The 18755-nt window shown below is 41.3% G+C and overlaps 1 protein-coding gene across 1 annotated transcript; it reads right to left on the bottom strand.

The window, feature by feature from the left end:
- Nucleotides 1–1184: 1184 nt before the first annotated feature.
- rtn4ip1 (reticulon 4 interacting protein 1) lies at nt 1185–18713 on the bottom strand. The gene is made up of 9 exons (XM_084044353.1): nt 18172–18713; nt 16592–16743; nt 15492–15560; nt 14753–14877; nt 14223–14271; nt 13025–13161; nt 11063–11246; nt 3032–3124; nt 1185–2567 (listed from the first exon to the last, which is right to left on the bottom strand). Exons 1-9 carry the CDS (start codon nt 18434–18436, stop codon nt 2436–2438), a joined length of 1206 nt encoding a protein of 401 aa, XP_083900479.1. The 5' UTR covers nt 18437–18713; the 3' UTR covers nt 1185–2435.
- Nucleotides 18714–18755: the final 42 nt, after the last annotated feature.

The following is an 18755-nucleotide window of genomic DNA, read 5'->3' as shown; positions in this document are numbered from 1 at the left end:
AATGACCAGAAACTGGACCTACAGTATAAGCATAAACTTGAAGATTGTGCTATGTGTCATGTATATTGTCATAACTAACCAAATAGGTTCATGACGCAAAACAGCAAATCATCCACATCAGGGACTTGCTGAGTATGATAACTGCACATTTGTAGGGCAATACCAACTGAAAGAATTAAAACATGAATCCTGATTCATAAAGCTATGCAACTAATTGCTGTTTTCTTTTCTTCCTTTTTTTCTGGGCAAGTGGAAAATCACCAAAGTTCCCATACAACGGTCCGCACATACACACACACAGACTCGCTCTACAGTATCAGATATACGATGCCTTTTCAAAGCCGACACCCACACTCTCTAATGCTATCATATTCATCACCAGCTATAGACAAACATTCTGAATGGCACAATAATACCTTCCTACCAAGAACTGGTGTCCCAGTGACCCACCGGCGTCAGTGCTCACACACAGAGACGTACACACATGTCACACAATGCCCATCTCTGGGGATATTCCAAAACCTCTTTCCCGCAGGGCAAAAAGGCACCACATCTGCGCATGTTCAATCTAGGCCAGGTAGCTACTAGGCTTATATAACTCATAAGGTATAACTTATATGACAACAGAGGCATGCAAGAGGCATGGAACTTGCCCAGGGTTATTGTGTGCGCGTGCACACGTACACTAGACATATCTCGAGCACTAAAGCATGTGATCTTAGGTTAACCATTTCAGTGAAACCACAGGTCTGTCACTGTAGTTTCTCAAGTGAGACAGATTCGGGGGATGAATTCATAAAGTGGACACAAAGCTTTACACTTTGGGATATGATTACCAAGGAGAGAGACAGAGGGGCTTGTCTGGGAGCACCAATGAACACAACTGGCGGTTGGTGGGGATCATGTTCTTGTTGCTGGTTGGACTGTTCAGTGGAGAAGGGAACTGGGGGAGATAGTATGAACCTCCCTGCACATTATACCTGAGTTGTACTTGGTTGCACGCAGGTATTGCACACTGGAAACAGCTGATCTACATTACAAGATCTATTTTCAGTGCTCGACACCAAGTGTGATGCTCTCAGAGAAACTCATTGGCCATGTTTATCAGAGGACACATGTGGTTGTCTTTTGTTGTCTACATTAGAACTACAAGACAATGACAAAACAATGTCAGATTCCTGAAATGCCATCTGTTCCCATGCAATCTAATGTGATGGGCATCAACTAGGCAATGTGACACGTTTCCAGCCAGATATCGTTATACTTATAATATATATTATAAATCTACATTAAAAGAAAGTATGGTTATTTTTATGCGTTTTGAGCTTCTACATTGACAATCTTTGCCAAATGTTTCCCCAGAATTCATAAAAAACCTGTTAATGTAAAAAAAAAGAGGTTATTGCAACTATCAATTTTTTAAAGGAATAACATTTCATGAAAATCTCTCCTTCTGGTTCTCAACAGAATCAAACAGACTTTAAATGCAATTTATTTCCTGGTAGAAATTATGTCAGCTCACCCCCAGGTTTTAATGAATGCTCTGATTGGTCACCAGTATGCGTAGATCAGTGGTTCCCAAACGTTTTGGCTCGAGACCCAAAAGAGAAATTTTATGTCTCCCTGGGCGGGTACACAAACTAGTGAAAACAGCCAATCTACAAGCTCAAATTAATAGCCACATTTGAGTTGTGTCAATTCCTGCATGTAGGTTGTGATTTTCTTCAAAATGTTACCAACATTTCCAAGTCCATGGCAGTCACACGGGTGAAAGCACTTTGAACAGTGAATGTCTTACTCATCTTTGGTCACGTTTGTGTGCACATAGTGTAATCCCAAAACACTGCATGAAAACATTTAAATAATTGAGGTTTTTCTCACCAGGAAATACCAGAACAGTACTTAATTGTGTTTTCATTTACATTATAAACAGCTTTTTAAAATATTTATTATTAATTAAAGTTTTCCACACGCAAGCATTAAACAAAGAGGGATAAATCCTTAAGAGTTCATTTATACTGTACATTTGTACACTCTCAGGGTTAAATTAACACTCTGTACACATTTGTAAAGCTGTCAAAAGTCCACATCATTGATTTTGTGATGTAAGGTATACAGTGGTTCTCAAAGTGCAGTCCAGGGACCCTCAGGGCTCCTGGGGGGGTTCCAAATGGACCCTTACAGATCTGTAACTCTGAGAGCATTCCATTTGTATTCTCTCCGAGTTATAGGGGACCTTGAATGAATGCACACAAAGAAAGGGGTCCGGCACACTGTCTAGGACTTGCAAAAAAACTAATTTTTAGCGGGTGTGCGGGACCATTTGGACCACCTGTCATCAACCTTTGAGATTGAAGACAGGTCTTTTTCTGCCCCCCCCCCCCCCCCAAGTTTGGTCCTTGAATAAAAAATGTATACCACTAATGTACAGTATGTCAGTGCGACTGGGGTCCTCCACCTCCTGTGACCTGGACGACAGTCTTGCCTCTGGCGTGACCCTGCTCCACCTTCTCCATGGCCTGGGGAACCTGAGAGAACGTGAACTGTTCCTCCACCACCGCCCGGATCTGGGGAGCACAATCACAAAGGTTTGTTTTTCATAGGGACGCTACTCACGCTATAGGGTTCAAGTGGTTAAAGAAATCAATAATACATGTATCAGTTTCCAAATACTGAGCTTTTGGTTAAAAACAACACTTAAAATCTAAAACTTCAATATTGATTCAGTAAAAATAATATTACATTAAAGCTGGTCCATTAGTGCACTTCACTAATTAACCCTGTGGAAAATGACTATCATAATTTGACTATGGATTTGACAATAATAATAAATACCAGAACTAATTTTCAATGCATTATCATGCTCATATGAACTACTGAAGGAAAGTAACCTTACCCTGGAGAAAGACGGGTATAGGCCCCATGTGCATTTTATTGCACATGGTAATTCAAGAGGAAATAGATTTGAATGATGGAAATTGGTCAGTGGAATATGGAAAAGCATAATACAATAGAAGTGCTTGCTTGGTACCTGTCCTGCATCCACCATTTCACAGATGTCATCCAGGGCAGGACCACTCGGTGCAAAGAACCCCCAGCGGTAGTGGACGCCTTTATACAGATGCTGAGAACAAACACAACAAGAAGACAGTCTATTGCAGTGGCTCACACATTTTTCCAACAAATTCACAAATTTGACCAACAAATTCATAATGTTATTACATGAATGAAAAACATTATTCAAATTTCTTGAATAAAAAATCTAAGAGATTTCATAAATTAGAGAGCGAGAGAAAAAAAAACAGATCTATAAGCTCACAACGCGTCGCATTGCGTCGCGTTGTGAGTGTGCAGATCGGCTATTTTCACTAGTGTGGGTTGAAGGAATCATTTCCAGGTCATTTCTTACTTTACTTTTTTAAATTCTACCTTCTTGTATCCTTTGAATGTAAAATTGATGTGAGTTTGGGCAAGTGATTATTGCTGCGGTGCCGGACAAAAATAAAAACATAACACTGGATTATAACATTCAACAGCCAGAGTGTAAGCACTGCCCACATCACTCCTTGCATTTGCTAATTCCACTCGATGCACCAAGTACTGTATATGAACTACATCCATTATGTATAATACCTGTAACATAACCTGTGCAATAGCATTACTATATTTCAGATTGTCAAACCGATTTCAAAATTTCAAAGTGATCTGTGCAATAGATGACACATGACTTGACTGATCACATGTACTGTAGGGTACTTTACCTACATTGAATACTGCTCACCCCTGGTCTGTCTCTATGCTCCTTATATGACTATTTTTTACAGTTTTATACTGTACTTGTATTCTCTTTTCTGCTACATAGAACATATAAAGTCATATTCCTTGACCAATTCATTGACCAAACATACTTGGCCAATGAAGAGATTCTGACTGCTTGGTTTTCATTGATCTTGGACATTATGTACAGTACATAACTGGACATCGGTGAACATTTGGCAAAAATAGCAGATCTATGCGACGCGTGAGCTTGTAGATCGGTAACTGTTGCCGAATAGATCTGGCGTAGAAGGGAAGAAAATGTGTGAGACAAGGATAGAACCCTGGGTGACCCCTGCCAACAAAGTATAATAGGATGTAAACGGTCAAAGTACAGTAACAGTACAGTAAGTAACAGCACTGTCTGATATTCACACAGAAGCCCTTCCTTGACCAATAAAATAGGTCAGAAAGTTGTGACACAGTAAACAATATATAAAACCTTAATCCAACGACAGCAAACGAAATAATAACTACATTGGATCCATTGGACATGCAAGGTTTCCGCCCCGACAGCAGTGATTTAAGACCCCATAACTGTCTCCACAAGTGGGAATCCCTGGCGTCCCGAGAGCCCTATTGTGGTGCATTCACTTTGTTTATTATTTTCTCAATCAGACGACACGTTCCAAAGAGGCTACGGGAGGTAGGCCTACATCTGAAGAAAAGAGCCCCACAGTGTCAGGTGCCTGGGTGGGGACACAGCCCACTTTTCACACATAATCTCTTTTCAGACTTTAGGAATACAAAAGGACAAATGACTTGTCTCAGTCTTTTGAGCAGAGTGTGTGTGTGTGTGTGTGCGCCTGTACATACTTGTGAGGACCATTATGTCCCCACAAGTAAAGTAGAATTTGAGAAATAGACAATTACACTCACAACACGTCGCACTGACACATTGTGAGCTTGTAGATCGACAATTTTCAGCTTCAGGATTTGGGTTAAAAAAATGGCAAAAATAAAAATGGCATTCATTAAATCACTGTCTTAAAATGCTGATGTCCTCACAAGTACAGTAATATAAACGTATGTGTGTGTGTGTTTGGGGGAGGGATTTAACATTGTAGCTTCAGGCAGTATTACGTGACGTCGATTCCCAAGCCCTATTTGGAAACGAGGACACCTTATCTACTGGACCAGTTGACGGCGCTCTAGTTCTCCTTTCAATACCAGTGCATGTGTATTATATGTGTGTGTGGATACATGTTAGTGGTTGTGAAACCCAGTGGTATAATAAATGCTCAGATTTATTACATAAGTAAAAGTAACAATACCACAATGTAGAAATACTCTGTTACAAGTAAAAGTCCTGCATTCAAAATTCATACAAAAGATACCTAAAGCACCAAAAGTACCAAAAGTAAAAGTGCTCCTTATGCAGAAATGGCAGATTTAGCTATGTTCCAAATTTGTCCAAATTCTTAAAAAATTGCCGCTCTACATGCTCACAACGCGTCACAATGCGACACATAATTTGTTTGTGAGCTTGTAGTTCGGCTATTTTCGAATAGAGGAGGTATAAGATACAGCTTAATTGGTTAATTTATGTTTTGTAATAATAATCTAAATCGATGAAGTAACTTCCAACTGCAGAAATAACTGTAATGGAGTAGAAGGTACAATATTTGTAAAAGCATTGAAAAATGTAGTACCTCAAAATTGTACTAAAGTTAAGTACTTGAGTAAATGTACTTTCCTATAACCCTTCCCTGAAGACCTATACTGTTGTTTCCTGCCTAAAAACCCACGATGTAACATCCTCTCTCACCACGTTCCCTCCCATCCTCTTCCGTTCTGCACCTGTCAAATTTCCACTGTAAATGTGTCTTTTGACACATAAATATTGCAGTGTTTCTCAATCTATCTTGGCTTCAGTACCCCCTATCCCTGATTTGTAAATCCAAGTACCCCCCAATCTGACTACGATATTTTGCTTAGAAAATGTCAAGAGAAAACCATAGATGGCACATGATGCTATGAATGAATGATAACCCACCTTTTGAAGAATATAACATTACAAATCAGAAATGGAGTGAAAGAGTTGCAATCAGTGCTTCCTGAGCAGACTTATTTAAACTGTGTCCATAACATTTCAGTTTTGATGTGAGGATGTTTCTAAACATGCATAAAACAGCATCATGCCAAATAAGTATTGATTTCCATTTAAACATAAGACTAATATTTTTTTCCACTTTCTCTCAAAGTAGTACCACTGCATACCCCTAGGGGTACACATAACATAGTTACATCCCTTGTGCTGCAGGTTAGACTCAACGCACTCCACACCTTGAAGGAAAGCAACAAAAAAAATAATAATTTGTTTTAATTGTTTTTATTATGTTTTGACACGCTTTGTCAATGTAAAACGTTTTCTCATGCCAATACAGCTCCTTTGAATTGAATTTACTAATTTCGGCACCCAATAAGTTATCTCAGGTTGAGTAAACTCAGTGGGGGAAATCCTTTGTCCTTTTTTGGAGACACGGTATTGAGATCCAGAGAAGGACAATTGCACATGTACACAGCAATATCCCTGTGGGACACCCCCTCTTTGTTCCTTATCAAAGCTACTGTACTACTCATAGTCTCTGTGGCATAAAGTGTGACACACAAAAAAAAAACCTGCTGAGCGCTCCACGACACAATGGTGTCAACTTTGCCGTTAACAGGGCATGGGGGTGTATGCCATTCAGCAGCTAAGAGCATCTCAATGGGTTTCCATCCTATTGGTGTGTACTCCTCCGTATGGAGGCAGCAGGGTAGATGATGCAATGCCCTCTCTGGTTACACCCGGCAAGAAGAGGGACAGAGATACACAGATTCCTCTGACACCAAGTTAGAAAACAAATAGAACACCACTGTGTTGTTAAAGAGTATTACAATATTGGTAGATGGGGGTTGCGTTTTTTTGGGCTTGTGTAGTTGCTTATTTGAGCTCTCAGAGAAAATAGCCGATCTACAAGCTCACAATGTCTAGATTGGCTATTTGCTACTTTTGCACACCACCTTCATACACCAAAGTATAAAATATGTCAATAAAGTATTAGAAACATAAAAAGATGAAATGTGGAGATACACGGTTTCTACCCACCAGCGACTATATGCCCTACTATTGCCACCACTCATGTCACTTTCAATACCTGAGGGCAAACCACTTGACGAGCAGCTCATTTCACGCAAATTTACTGTACTTGGGGGGGGGGGGGGGGGGGGAACAAGCAATAGGGCAAGTCTCTCAGGGGCTGCACCATTGATTCAATTTTCTTTTTAGGGAGTATTGATATCTACACCAGTGAACAAGTTTCTTATTTGAGCAAGCTACTTAACCCTCAAGGTGCTGTAATGCGACGTCTCTCAGTCCATCAACAGAACAAGACGGTCACAAGCTAAATTAGTAGCATCACAAGCATCACACATGTATCTATATTTTATACTTTGGCTAACAATCAATCAAAGTTTATTTATATAGCACGTTTTATACATCAAGTGCTGTAAGTAATGAGTAATGCAGAAACCTAGATAAACGCAATACTAAAAAGGTGTGTCTTAAGATTTCTTTTAAAAATGTCAACTGATTCAGTGAACCGCAGAGCCTCCGGCAGGCTGTTCCAAAGGCTAGGACCATAGTAGCTAAAGGCCACTTCCCCATGCCTTTTTGTGCTGGCCTCTGGAACATTTAGGAGACCGGTGCCAGAGGACCTAAGGGTCCTACCAGGAAATCATTGTGGACAAGTAGGTCGGAGCATTTCCATGTAATGATTTAAAAACCAATAAAAGGATCTTAAAATCGATTATAAAATTAACAGGCAGCCAGTGCAGGGACTTTAAAATAGGTGTAATGTTCTATAAAGAAATTGCAGATGTACAAGCTCACAGCGCATCACTCATCTGCTATTTTTGAAAGATTTAGAATGTTGAATCTTCTCTTCTGAGGGGTCCCTGGCACAAAATATTTTCAGATGGGGTTCCGTGGCCAAAGGCATATCAATTCGGAGGTCCTCGACATGAAACTACCCTGGCGTCAGTTCTGTTCATTTGGTTTAACCCACAACACATCATACAGGAAAATACCAAAACTGTGCAATTAAACTGAACTCAAATTCTCTTAATCCTTATCATGGAACTTCATTTCCTTATCAGACACACTTTCTCCTTGAAACCACACTCACTGACATCTGTTGAATAGAGTACATACTGTGGATTCTGCGGGCACAAGCTGGGTGAGATGTCACGAGCGGAGACACTGTACACCACACAAGCACGCGCACGCGCACACACACACACACACACACACACACACACACACACACACACACACACACACACACACACACACACACACACACACACACACACACACACACACACACACACACACACACACACACACACACACACACACACACACACACACACACACACACACCCCCACACACACCCACCACTGGTGCACTGCACCAATGCTGTGCCTTGCAGCCACTCACAGTTCACCACAGTGCGTGGTCATACTGACAGGATGCCATACCACAGTGCCACACACAAGAACTCAAGGGGGGCACAGGAATGAGGCACAGTGTCTAGGTTTCACCTCTGAAACCTTTATGAAACCATATGGATTTATACGAAGATTGTATGGAGGGAGTTTAGCGTATCTGAAGGCTGCTCAAATCTTATGAAACCTTATGGATTTATACGAAGCTTGTATGGAGGGAGTTTACCGTATCTGAAGGCTGCTTAAATCTAAGCTACACTGGTTCTATACCGGAAAAGTATAATATTTCCCCAATACTTCCCCAAATAGTGTTTGGAGTTCCATGTAAAGTGCTTACCGGCTAAGTACTTCATATTTTGAATTTGTACATTTATGGAGGTCCATACTTTTCCATACTCACCATACTTGCGTAGGAACCACCCTGGTTGTAAAAGAAAATTGTGCTTTGGACTAATCAATGTGGTTGATTATTCAAAAACATAAATTAAAATGTATTTGCATTGATTCAGTGATATAGTAGGCGCTTCTAGATCATTCAATTCATAAAAAAGTAATCAATATAATAATCTCTAAGAAAATAATCGATTGCTGTATATATAGTGGACAGTATAGTCTGAACAAGTACGGTGTTCACACTATACTTTATCCAACAATGAAAATTGTTTCTTGCGCTGTTCATTCCAGAAGAGATCAGTTATCCATTGATCAGATAAATGGGCTCTGTAGTCCATGAGTAATGATTCATATCCCTTACATAGAGACACAATGTGGTGGTGTTTCTTTGTGTGAAGCTTTCATGCGAGTCAGATTCAGTGACTCACAATATGGCACACTAGTAGGTGTTACTGGAAGGACAGGGTGAGATCTAAAGGGACTGTCTGGCTGCCTTGGCTTAAAGCTACAATCTGGGACTTATTTTAACTCTCTCAGTGCCAATGAAATTAAAAAATGATTGCGAACTGTGCCAACATTTATTTATTTTTCAAAGTAAAAAAGTGCTTAGGAAGTGCTTAGGAAGCGAGATACAGCCTTTTTCAGTTATAAGTTAAACAAGGAGTGGATGGAGCTGCAAATCTTCAGATAATGATATCTTGGGTTCTGAACACTTTTTAAAAAAAAAAATCTGGCAGGGAGGGTATTCAGTAAAAACTCTGGATAACTCGGGGTCTGGCACTGAGAGAGTTAAAGATACAATCTGGGACTTATTTTAATGAATAAAACAATCTAATCTTTACACTTGAACTAATCTGCATGATAGAGTATGTTAATACAACTACACATCTACAGTGGTTGGAGCCCATATTAATACTCTTCCATTGAGATGTAGACAATTTAGACATTTAGCAGACGCTCGACTTATAAGCAAGTTAACACATACATCAAATACAGAGACAGTGTAATGCCTCGGTAAACTAGGATCACTGGTAAACCAAGAACCTAGCATCAGTCTAAAAACAATATACTATCAAAATAATAATCTGTACATTGAAACTATAAGATACCAGGTGAACAATGAACCTACTATCTGTTTAAATAACATGCCATCTACATTACAGTTTTAACATTGTGGTCCAGAAAACAAGCCTAAGTAACAAAAACATGAGAACAAATGACCACGGCACGTCTGCAAGGTCATCATTTGCTAGGTCAGTCGCTACTAGCCTCAATCGAGCAGAAGACAGGATACCGACTAGTTGACAATGTCAATTAACTTGAATGAAGCAGAAAGCGCACCGAATTGGACACTAGATGCGTCCCCATATTTAACGTAGTTTGGACATCTCTCTCTCTCTCTCTCTCTCTCACACTCTCTCTCTCTCTCTCAGGAGTGACTTGTTGAGTGTTGCTTTAAAGGACCATATGAATGTTCTGGCACGTTTAGCCCATTTACTACAACTCATACTCATTTTCCCAAACATTGTGTGGTTTGTTTGATTTTCGAGTAATTTACTGGATTTGCAGAGACTTGAAACTTGCTTGAGATAAGTAATCCAACACACTAAATATCATTGCCCGTTGTTTTGTTGCATTATAAACCGCTCACCGAATTGAAATGTATAGACAAAAAAAAGCCTCTGTAGAAATGATCGATTTACGAATAAAATTATAATGTCTTTGACTAATTAACTGCACAATGGTTAGCCAACACAGACTCAGTTATTAAGGTACGTTTGGTAGAATTCTATTGACTTGGAGAAAACGCAAATAAACGTGAAATCTAATAATCAATCTTTTAATAGGAAAATGGTCTACACAGTATGTTATATGCGATATAAGGACAATCACAGGTACTGATGCCGGTATAGTCCTTTAAAAAATCTAATTACTTAGGAGACCAAGTAGAATGAGTGACTTTAATAACTAAACCAGTGGTTCCCAACCATTTCTCGATCAGTTCCCACTTCCCAGAAATCTGGAAAGCTTTCGATTCAGACGGGTCGTCTCGTGTATGGAAAATACGCAGATAGCTGTATTTTCCATACAGAGCATATTTATTTTAATGATCAATCAATTGATTGTATTCCGGCTTGGATCAATGGAACCAACGTAGTATACTTTGAGTTCTTATTTATTGGTATCACTAGGAAAACACTTTTTTTAAAGTAAATAATATAACCATTTCTTTTACATTATTATTTTTTTAATATGAATGTTATATCATCATTCAAATCGTAGTGTTTTGCCAATTATCTACGGTCCCACAGGTTAGGAATCACTGAGCTGGACTCAGCCGGTGGTGACACGCCCACTGACCTTGAGGGCCTTGGTGGCCACGGTAGCCCCCGTCTGCAGCATGCCGTCACAGATGCCCAGCGTGTCGGTGTTCTGGAGGAAAGGCGTGACCAAGGTGATGTACTTGGAGCCGCTCCAGGGCTTCAGCAGGCCCAGCGCCCAGCGCTCTGTGTCGCCGCCCACGTTGTCCAGGATCAGGTCAAATCTGGGAGGGGAGTCGAGGGAAGGGAAGGGTCAACCAGTGATGGGAACATTTCAGTCTTAGAATGATTTTGTTCAGGTTCACGGCAATGATCCGTTCAACGTTCAGTAGTGCTTCCGGTCCCGGCGAAGCGCATGGGGCTACTATATGTATGCAACAGTGTGAATCCACTGACATGACTGCACAGAAACGCAGCACTGTCATTCACACTCTAATTTCACGATCTTCTTTGTAATATAATAATGTGTAGAAGTAATAAATAACTACAATATATAATGTAACGTTATTTTTTTCGAGAATTGTTTCCACAAATTCAATATTTTATACAAAGCAGCCTAAAGGCCCTTACACATCGGGGACGATGTTTTCATGCGAATAATACGTTTTTTTTAAAAACCTTATAAAGTCAATGCAAGCTTCCACGAAGCGAAAAAGCTAATTCGAATTATTTATTCGAAACGAGTCCGAATTTTGCGTATATTCGCATAATCGGCGGTGTGTAATGACCTTTAGTCAGTACACTCGCATGTCCTAGCATGTCTTTAACTTAATGTAGTTCATGAATAGTAGCTGTAGCATACTATTTGCATATTCTACAGAACCACTACCTGTCTTATGTCAAGGAACCACGCATCTTTATTTCTTTTCATTCTGAAATGTGGTATTAACTGGCCAATATCTGACTTTTGTCCAGAAACAACAGTACATCTTTATTTAATTCAAATTGCAATGCGCATGGCGAAGAACTCTACCACACCACTGTCTGTCACGGGAAGAACAGCCCCCAATTATAAACAGGGGTGCAGGCTTTATAATCGGGGGTGCGGGATAATTGATTTAGGCGAAATTAAAAAAGAAAATCTAAAAAGTTAAAATCTACAAGCTCACAGCGCGTGGCATTTTTGCACAACGATAAAATAGGGCTTAAATGGTTAATCGATTCCTTGTAAATATATATTTCTTTATATAAAAAAAAAGGGCTAAGAAAATAATCGTTGTTGTAGCCTAAACAAAACAGATAGAAACAGATATACTGTAGATGGGGCAATAAAGAAGACTACAGGGATCATCAGACGGACAGTTTGTGCATGAAAGGAAACAGAAATGGACGGGCATGGCTGAAGGAAGTAAAGGATGTGTGGGCTACTAGAGTCAAACAAGTTGACAGAGGAGTTAATTTCAGGCATGCAAACAGCCCCGAGGTGAAAAAGGTGACAACATGTTGTTTTGTTTCTGGTCAGGTGTCACACAATTGCCCTTTTTGGGTTCAAAAAAGTGACTGTAGCTGAAAAGTGACACTTTTGCATATCTGTAATTTATAAGTTAGTATTTTCCCTTGACTTGTGTTTCTGTTTTTGCTTGTTTTTTCTATGTAAAGCACTTTGTGCCTTTATTTTGACAGTGCTACAGTACACAAAAAAACTGCTCAGTGACCTTGTAGTGAGTGTCCGCCCTGAGACTGGGAGGTCGGGGTTCGAATCCCGGCCGGGTCAAACCAAAGACTGAAAAATGGGACCCAGTGCCTCCGTGCTTGGCACTCAGCATCAAAGGTTGGATTGTACATCAAGCTGCCTCATGCTACAGAAACAGGAGATAGGCTCCTGTCCTATAGGCCTCATGGTTCCGCAAGGCTACTTACTTACAGTACACAAAGATTATCATTATCAAGTCAGATTGTGGGGTTTTGCATATCATAGCTACAGTAGGAGAAATTTGACTGCCCACGTTAACAAATGGACAAGCAACCCTAATGTGCGTGCATGCGTGCATGTTAAACTCACTTCTCCAGTGTACCAAGAGGTACCTCAACCGGCCCCTCAGTGTAGTCCACCACGTGGTCAGCTCCCAGTCCTCTTACCAACCGCTCGGCATTCTGGGAGCATGTCACTGTCACGTGGGCTCCCCATGCCTTTGTCATCTGACCACAATAGAATTATAGAATGTGATTAGAATAATAAGGTACATTTTATTGTTCAGTTAATGATTAAAGGCATTTAATAGTTATATCCTCTATCCATGTGAATATATCTGTTTTTCAATCAGGTGTAATAATAAAATATTGCTACTAACTACAACAAAGAATGTAATTTGTTTTGGTATTTTGCCAGCTGTGGGAACCAGTCCTGTGTATATGGAGCCACTACTATCATTTAACATTGAAAGCATACAGTACAATGCTACAGTAACATGAGCTATTTGGGCCACCATATAAACCATATTGCTACCATGTAACTCATTTTGTAAACCCCTAAAGCAATGTGTATCACCTACCACTTTTATGGAGCAGAATTTATATAACACATTTGTTTATTTTGGTTGGTTTCATTGCTGCCGTTTCTTCTATGGCCACTGTTTGCACCGTGCTAATGTACGACTTTTTTATATTTGTGTTAAGAAGAGAGGTTGTCAAACTGGCGTACCATGGGACAGATGCGTCCATGAAAGACAAATGGGACAAATGCGTGGACAAAATGCGTCCACAAAAGACAAATGCGTCCGCAAGATGATTTGGGGAAGAAACTTTATTCATGACCATATTCTCAACCATTTATTAGCCTATCTGTGGACAGCTGAACAGATCTCATGCTGTTCACTTGCTACTGAGTACTGCTGCGGTCTAGCATTCAGTTTTGTTGTGGGTAGGCAACTTGAAAAACAATAGACAGCAGTTAACACTATGGTTAACGCCCCTCCACACAACCCCCCACTCTGTCCCAGCAAGAATGTGTTGGTCCCAAAGTCACAATTAATTTCTCCGCTTTGAAGTCTGTGCGTCTCTAACCCTGAACTCTCATCATGATAACCAGAATTTAAAAACACTTGAACCCCAGCATCCATATTCTGGGATATTCATATATGTTGTGAGCTTGTAGATTGGCTATTTTTGGTTAAGAGATCTGGTTTTGATGGGAAAAAAGCGGTGTAAGTACAACTCAGGTCCAGTTTACGAAGTCTAGAGGGTTTAAGTGGTTAAAGTACCTGTATAGCAAACGTTCCCACTCCACCTGAGCCTCCCAGAATCAGGATCCTATTAGGAAGGGAAAGATGCGTAAAAAGGCGCTAACTAAAGACTAGAATCCATAGATACACACACACACACACACACACACACACAGTTAAAAAACATTTTGTTTGCCGGTGCCTTTCGTTGAGATTTTTTTAAATCATTATTCTGTAATTCTACTCTTAAAAGATTTATCTTCACTTCTTGTTTTTTGCTGTGTTTTCAATTGTCCTTTTATATTGTGTTTTTGCTCTGTGTCCTGAGCAAAACAAATTTCTTCTTTTTCACTGAATTCAAATGTGCTTTTATAATGCGTTTCCTTTGCTTAATGCTTTGTGTAATGCACATTGAATTGCATTGTTGTTGAAATGTACTATACAAATAAACTTGCCTTGCCTCAAAGGTTTATGACCACCTCCACCAAGGTCCATAAAGCACCCACTGGAGTAATGAAAAGGAACACACAATGTGATCTCTAAATGTAAGTGTGTGTGCGTGTGTATACCTCTTCTTGGCACAGTTATCCTTGGTAAGCCCACCTGTGTTGACCAGGCATGACCAGGCGGTAGCAGCCACGTATGGCATAGCTGCCGCCTCCGTGTGACTCAGTGACTTTGGCTTACGGGACACCTGGCACAACAACAAAAGAAGGAAAGGAAGCGATGATGACTGCAACCCCTCCACTTCCTCCACCCCACCCACAGTTACAAAGTTTCCAACGCAGCTTAGGCTGTGCACGACATTGTCTGCCAGCCCCAGACTTCAATATTATCTGCTGCTTTTACGAAATAGTTGGAATGACCTGGGTATTAACACGCATGCGTAATCAAATCATCTTAGTTCAACCGTGTCTCATTATAAGTGAGGCTCCAATTCTGTCTACTCGCAATGTGTCAGAGGCAGGCTATGGACAGCTAAAATGTGTGTTGATGTCAATGACATCACTTCCGATCTAGTGAAAATTGTCATTGTGTTCATTGTTAACATGTTTTGCAATAAACATTAACGCATGTATCTGGAAAAAAAAATCATCAACGACAGCTAAAAACTCAACGACAGCTAAAACTAAAATTCATCAACGACAACTCCTACAATTCAAATTGCTTATCAGGGTGGGGGGGTCACGAGTTCAATTGTGATCCTTTTTGTTTGGAGGGGGGGTCACGGCCTGAAAAGTTTGGGAACCCTTTCTTTAAACCCCAGTAACAATCATTAAAGTGTTGTTAAAGAGCTGAACAATATACCTCATTGGCACTCAGCACCGCAAACTCAGCCAAGCTACCCTGCTTCCAGGGTGGTATTGCAGCCCAAACCTGACAGAGACAAACAATACAACACATGATCATCTGACAGCACAATGTCTGCTTCATGACAAGCTAATGAGCTTTTCTCGACAGAAAGTCTACATTGACACAGTTTGCCCAGGTCGTATGTCATCGTACAGTAACGTATCCATCCTTTCGCCCCAAGGCAGTGTGGTTATGCAAGACTAAACAATGTGACGCTCCACATTTTGGCGTTGCTTGGATTAGTAAACAAAAGGAAGAGGGATCAGGGAAGTGTTTTGAAAATACAAGCTCAGTGGATGGATGACTTCATGAGTGGGCAGAGAAACGCTTGTTAACTTTCAACCTGCTGTCTTGATTTCGGGCATGTCACTATAGGTGAAAATGCTAATGCTCACAACACGCACCGCGATGTGAGCTTCTAGCTCATGATATTGATCATATGTACTGTAGCATTAAAGGGATAAGTGGTCAAAGTCATAACTTATTTTTAAATATATTTATTTTTGCATTTATTGATAGTATACAGTGAAGATGGAAAGGAAACAGGGAGTGACACACAGCAAAGGTCGTCGGGATCAGGATTCAAACCCACGGCCCGCTGTCAGGCTGCATTAGAGCCTATGGGGTATGCACCTGGACCTCTAGGTCAGCGGGCACCCCATAAATGTTGTTTTTCTCTAAACACTATTAAACATTTTTATTCTTTTATAAGTGTATGACACACACGGCAAAATTATGTAAATACCGGAAACGTATTCATTTATGTATTTTAATCTTAAATACAGTTTCTGACAACTTGTTGAGTTCCAAATATCCTTGGGCGTCCTTGGAAGTTGCAGCATTCCTTTTTGAGCGGTACTGCCGTATAGACAAACACTGTAACAGATCTACAGGTGCCACGAGGAGGTGTCGCCAAAAAGACTACTAAATTGAATGTTACATAGTATGACTTTAACGACATGATCGGAATTGCAACACACACACACACACGCACGCACGCACGTCGCACGCACGCACGCATCTCTATTCTATGTTATTATTCCCTGTTCTCTTACCTCGTCGCCCGCTTGGAAGTACTTAACGTCAAGGCCACACTCCATAATGACCCCAGACACATCCCTTCCCAGGACGAGAGGGAACTCACTGCCTGTCTGCTTGATGTTCAGAGGGTCTCTCTGCATAGACATGGTGGAAGCACCATAACCACCTGGATGACAAATAAAACCGTCTTGATTCTTGAGTCTACATGCATGCAGAAACAGTGAAAACACATGCAGATTCAAATGCTATTATGTCGTGTCCTATATACCATAGACTAGTAAATGTATAGTGGCCAATACAAAATAAATATTGTGCGTGCTCTACATTTTGTTTAAACAGCATCAACTGAACCAAGTTCCAACTACATTTTGGTGAGATTTCCTAGAATTGTAGTGGTTCTCAAACTTTATCATGTCAAGGAGCAAGAACCCCCAAAATAATGTGTTTGGCCGCAGCCGCCCATCTGAATTTTTCTTAAAGATTTCTTTTTGGAGCTTTTATGCCTTTATTGACAGGATAGTAGGCTGACAGGAAATGGGGAGAGAGAGATGGGGAGTGACATGCAGCAAAGGCCGTCGGGATCGGAACTCGAACCCGCGACACGCTGTCAGGCTACACTGAGCGTAGGTGCCTGAACCGCTGGAAAATATTTTGACCCCCATACAGGATTTGTGGTTAAAATGTTTCAAAACAACACACAACAAAGGGGCACGGTGGTGCAGTTGGTAGCGCTGTCGCCTCACAGCAAGAAGGTCCTGGGTTCGATTCCCGCCGGGGACGCTGTGGGCGCTGGGGGCGTGTCTTCTCCTCCGCGTCATCAGCGCCCATACCCTAAGTGGGGTTGGCGAAAGGGCCTACTCTGTGTGGAGTTTGCATGTTCTCCCCGTGTCTCCCAGGGTAGTTAATACCCTCACAAAAACATGTAGTAATCCTGGTCACTATACCGCCTCCCCCATGACAGCCGGGGCGCCTGATGGAGGGGAAGGGAACTGGTTGGAATAACGTGTTCCTTCCACGCGCTACGTCCTACTAGGGAAACTCCCCCGTCAGGTGACAAGAAGGTCAGTTGGCTCTCATGCACTGAAGGAAGCATGAGCTCGGCCCTGGCCTCCCCAGGCTGTGGGGGACTGGTGTAGTGCTGGTGTAGGGCTGGTGTAGCGCCCAGGATCACTTAGGAAATTGGCACCGGGTGAAAAAAAATGGGTTACAAATCGCGGGATAAAAATTATAGGAAAAAAAAAAATGTTTCAAAACTATTCCAAATGTTCCACAAGATGTTTTGAAAATAGCCGATGCATATAGAGTCAAAGTGGTTGAACTGATAACTAATATGGCTGGGGACCCCCTGGAACACCCCCACGGACCACTGATTTAGACAAACAAAACCACTAGAACAGTGGTTCTCAAAGTGGGGTCCAGGGACAAAGGGGGTTCCAAATGGACCCATTACAGGTCTGTATCTCTGAGAGTGTACAAATGGAACCAAATGGACCCGTAAGGGTCCATTTGGTTCCATTTGTACACTCTCAGAGTTATGGGGGTCCTTGAGAAGGTTTGAGAACCACTGCACTAGAAGAACTACAGTCACACTCACCTCTCATGCTGACGTCAATGGGGTTGAGCCCTGCAGCATGCACCTGCACAATGACCTCATTGGGATAGTGGATGATGGGGAAGCTGGCGTTGTTGGTGAACCGCAGGACGTCATTGCTGCCGTATTTATCGATGACCCAGGCGGGCATGGTGGTGGCAAGTCTGTTGGAGCTGCTGAACAGCCTCTTGGGAACACCATGGTGTCTGGAGGAGAGCAACAATAACATCCACCTACTACACACCACCGACGGTCTCAATGCAGTCATTCTCCCCCCAAAACACACACACACACGCGTTCCTCTTAAACACTGCACTGAATTACTATCCCTAGCATAGTGTTGCCCTCAGTTTAATCAACGACACCTGGTCTGTACAGTCAAGCAGTTGCCGAAATGCACGTGCAACAAGCAGGCAATAACTTATGACCTAATGCCCCTCGATAAATGTGTTTTTAAAACGCATAAAGGGTTAGAAATATGAATATTTCTAGTACAGGACATGTCTTCTTAGCTCAGCTTGCGTTCATGCTTCTGCTGTCTGCAACCTCGCTTCACCAGGCTTTCCGCAGCACCTGTGGGAAGCCTG

Source organism: Gymnoscopelus microlampas, assembly GCF_963454915.1.
Source record: "Gymnoscopelus microlampas genome assembly, chromosome: 20".
NCBI lineage: Eukaryota > Metazoa > Chordata > Actinopteri > Myctophiformes > Myctophidae > Gymnoscopelus > Gymnoscopelus microlampas.
This window is presented reverse-complemented; position numbering and strand designations above follow the sequence as displayed.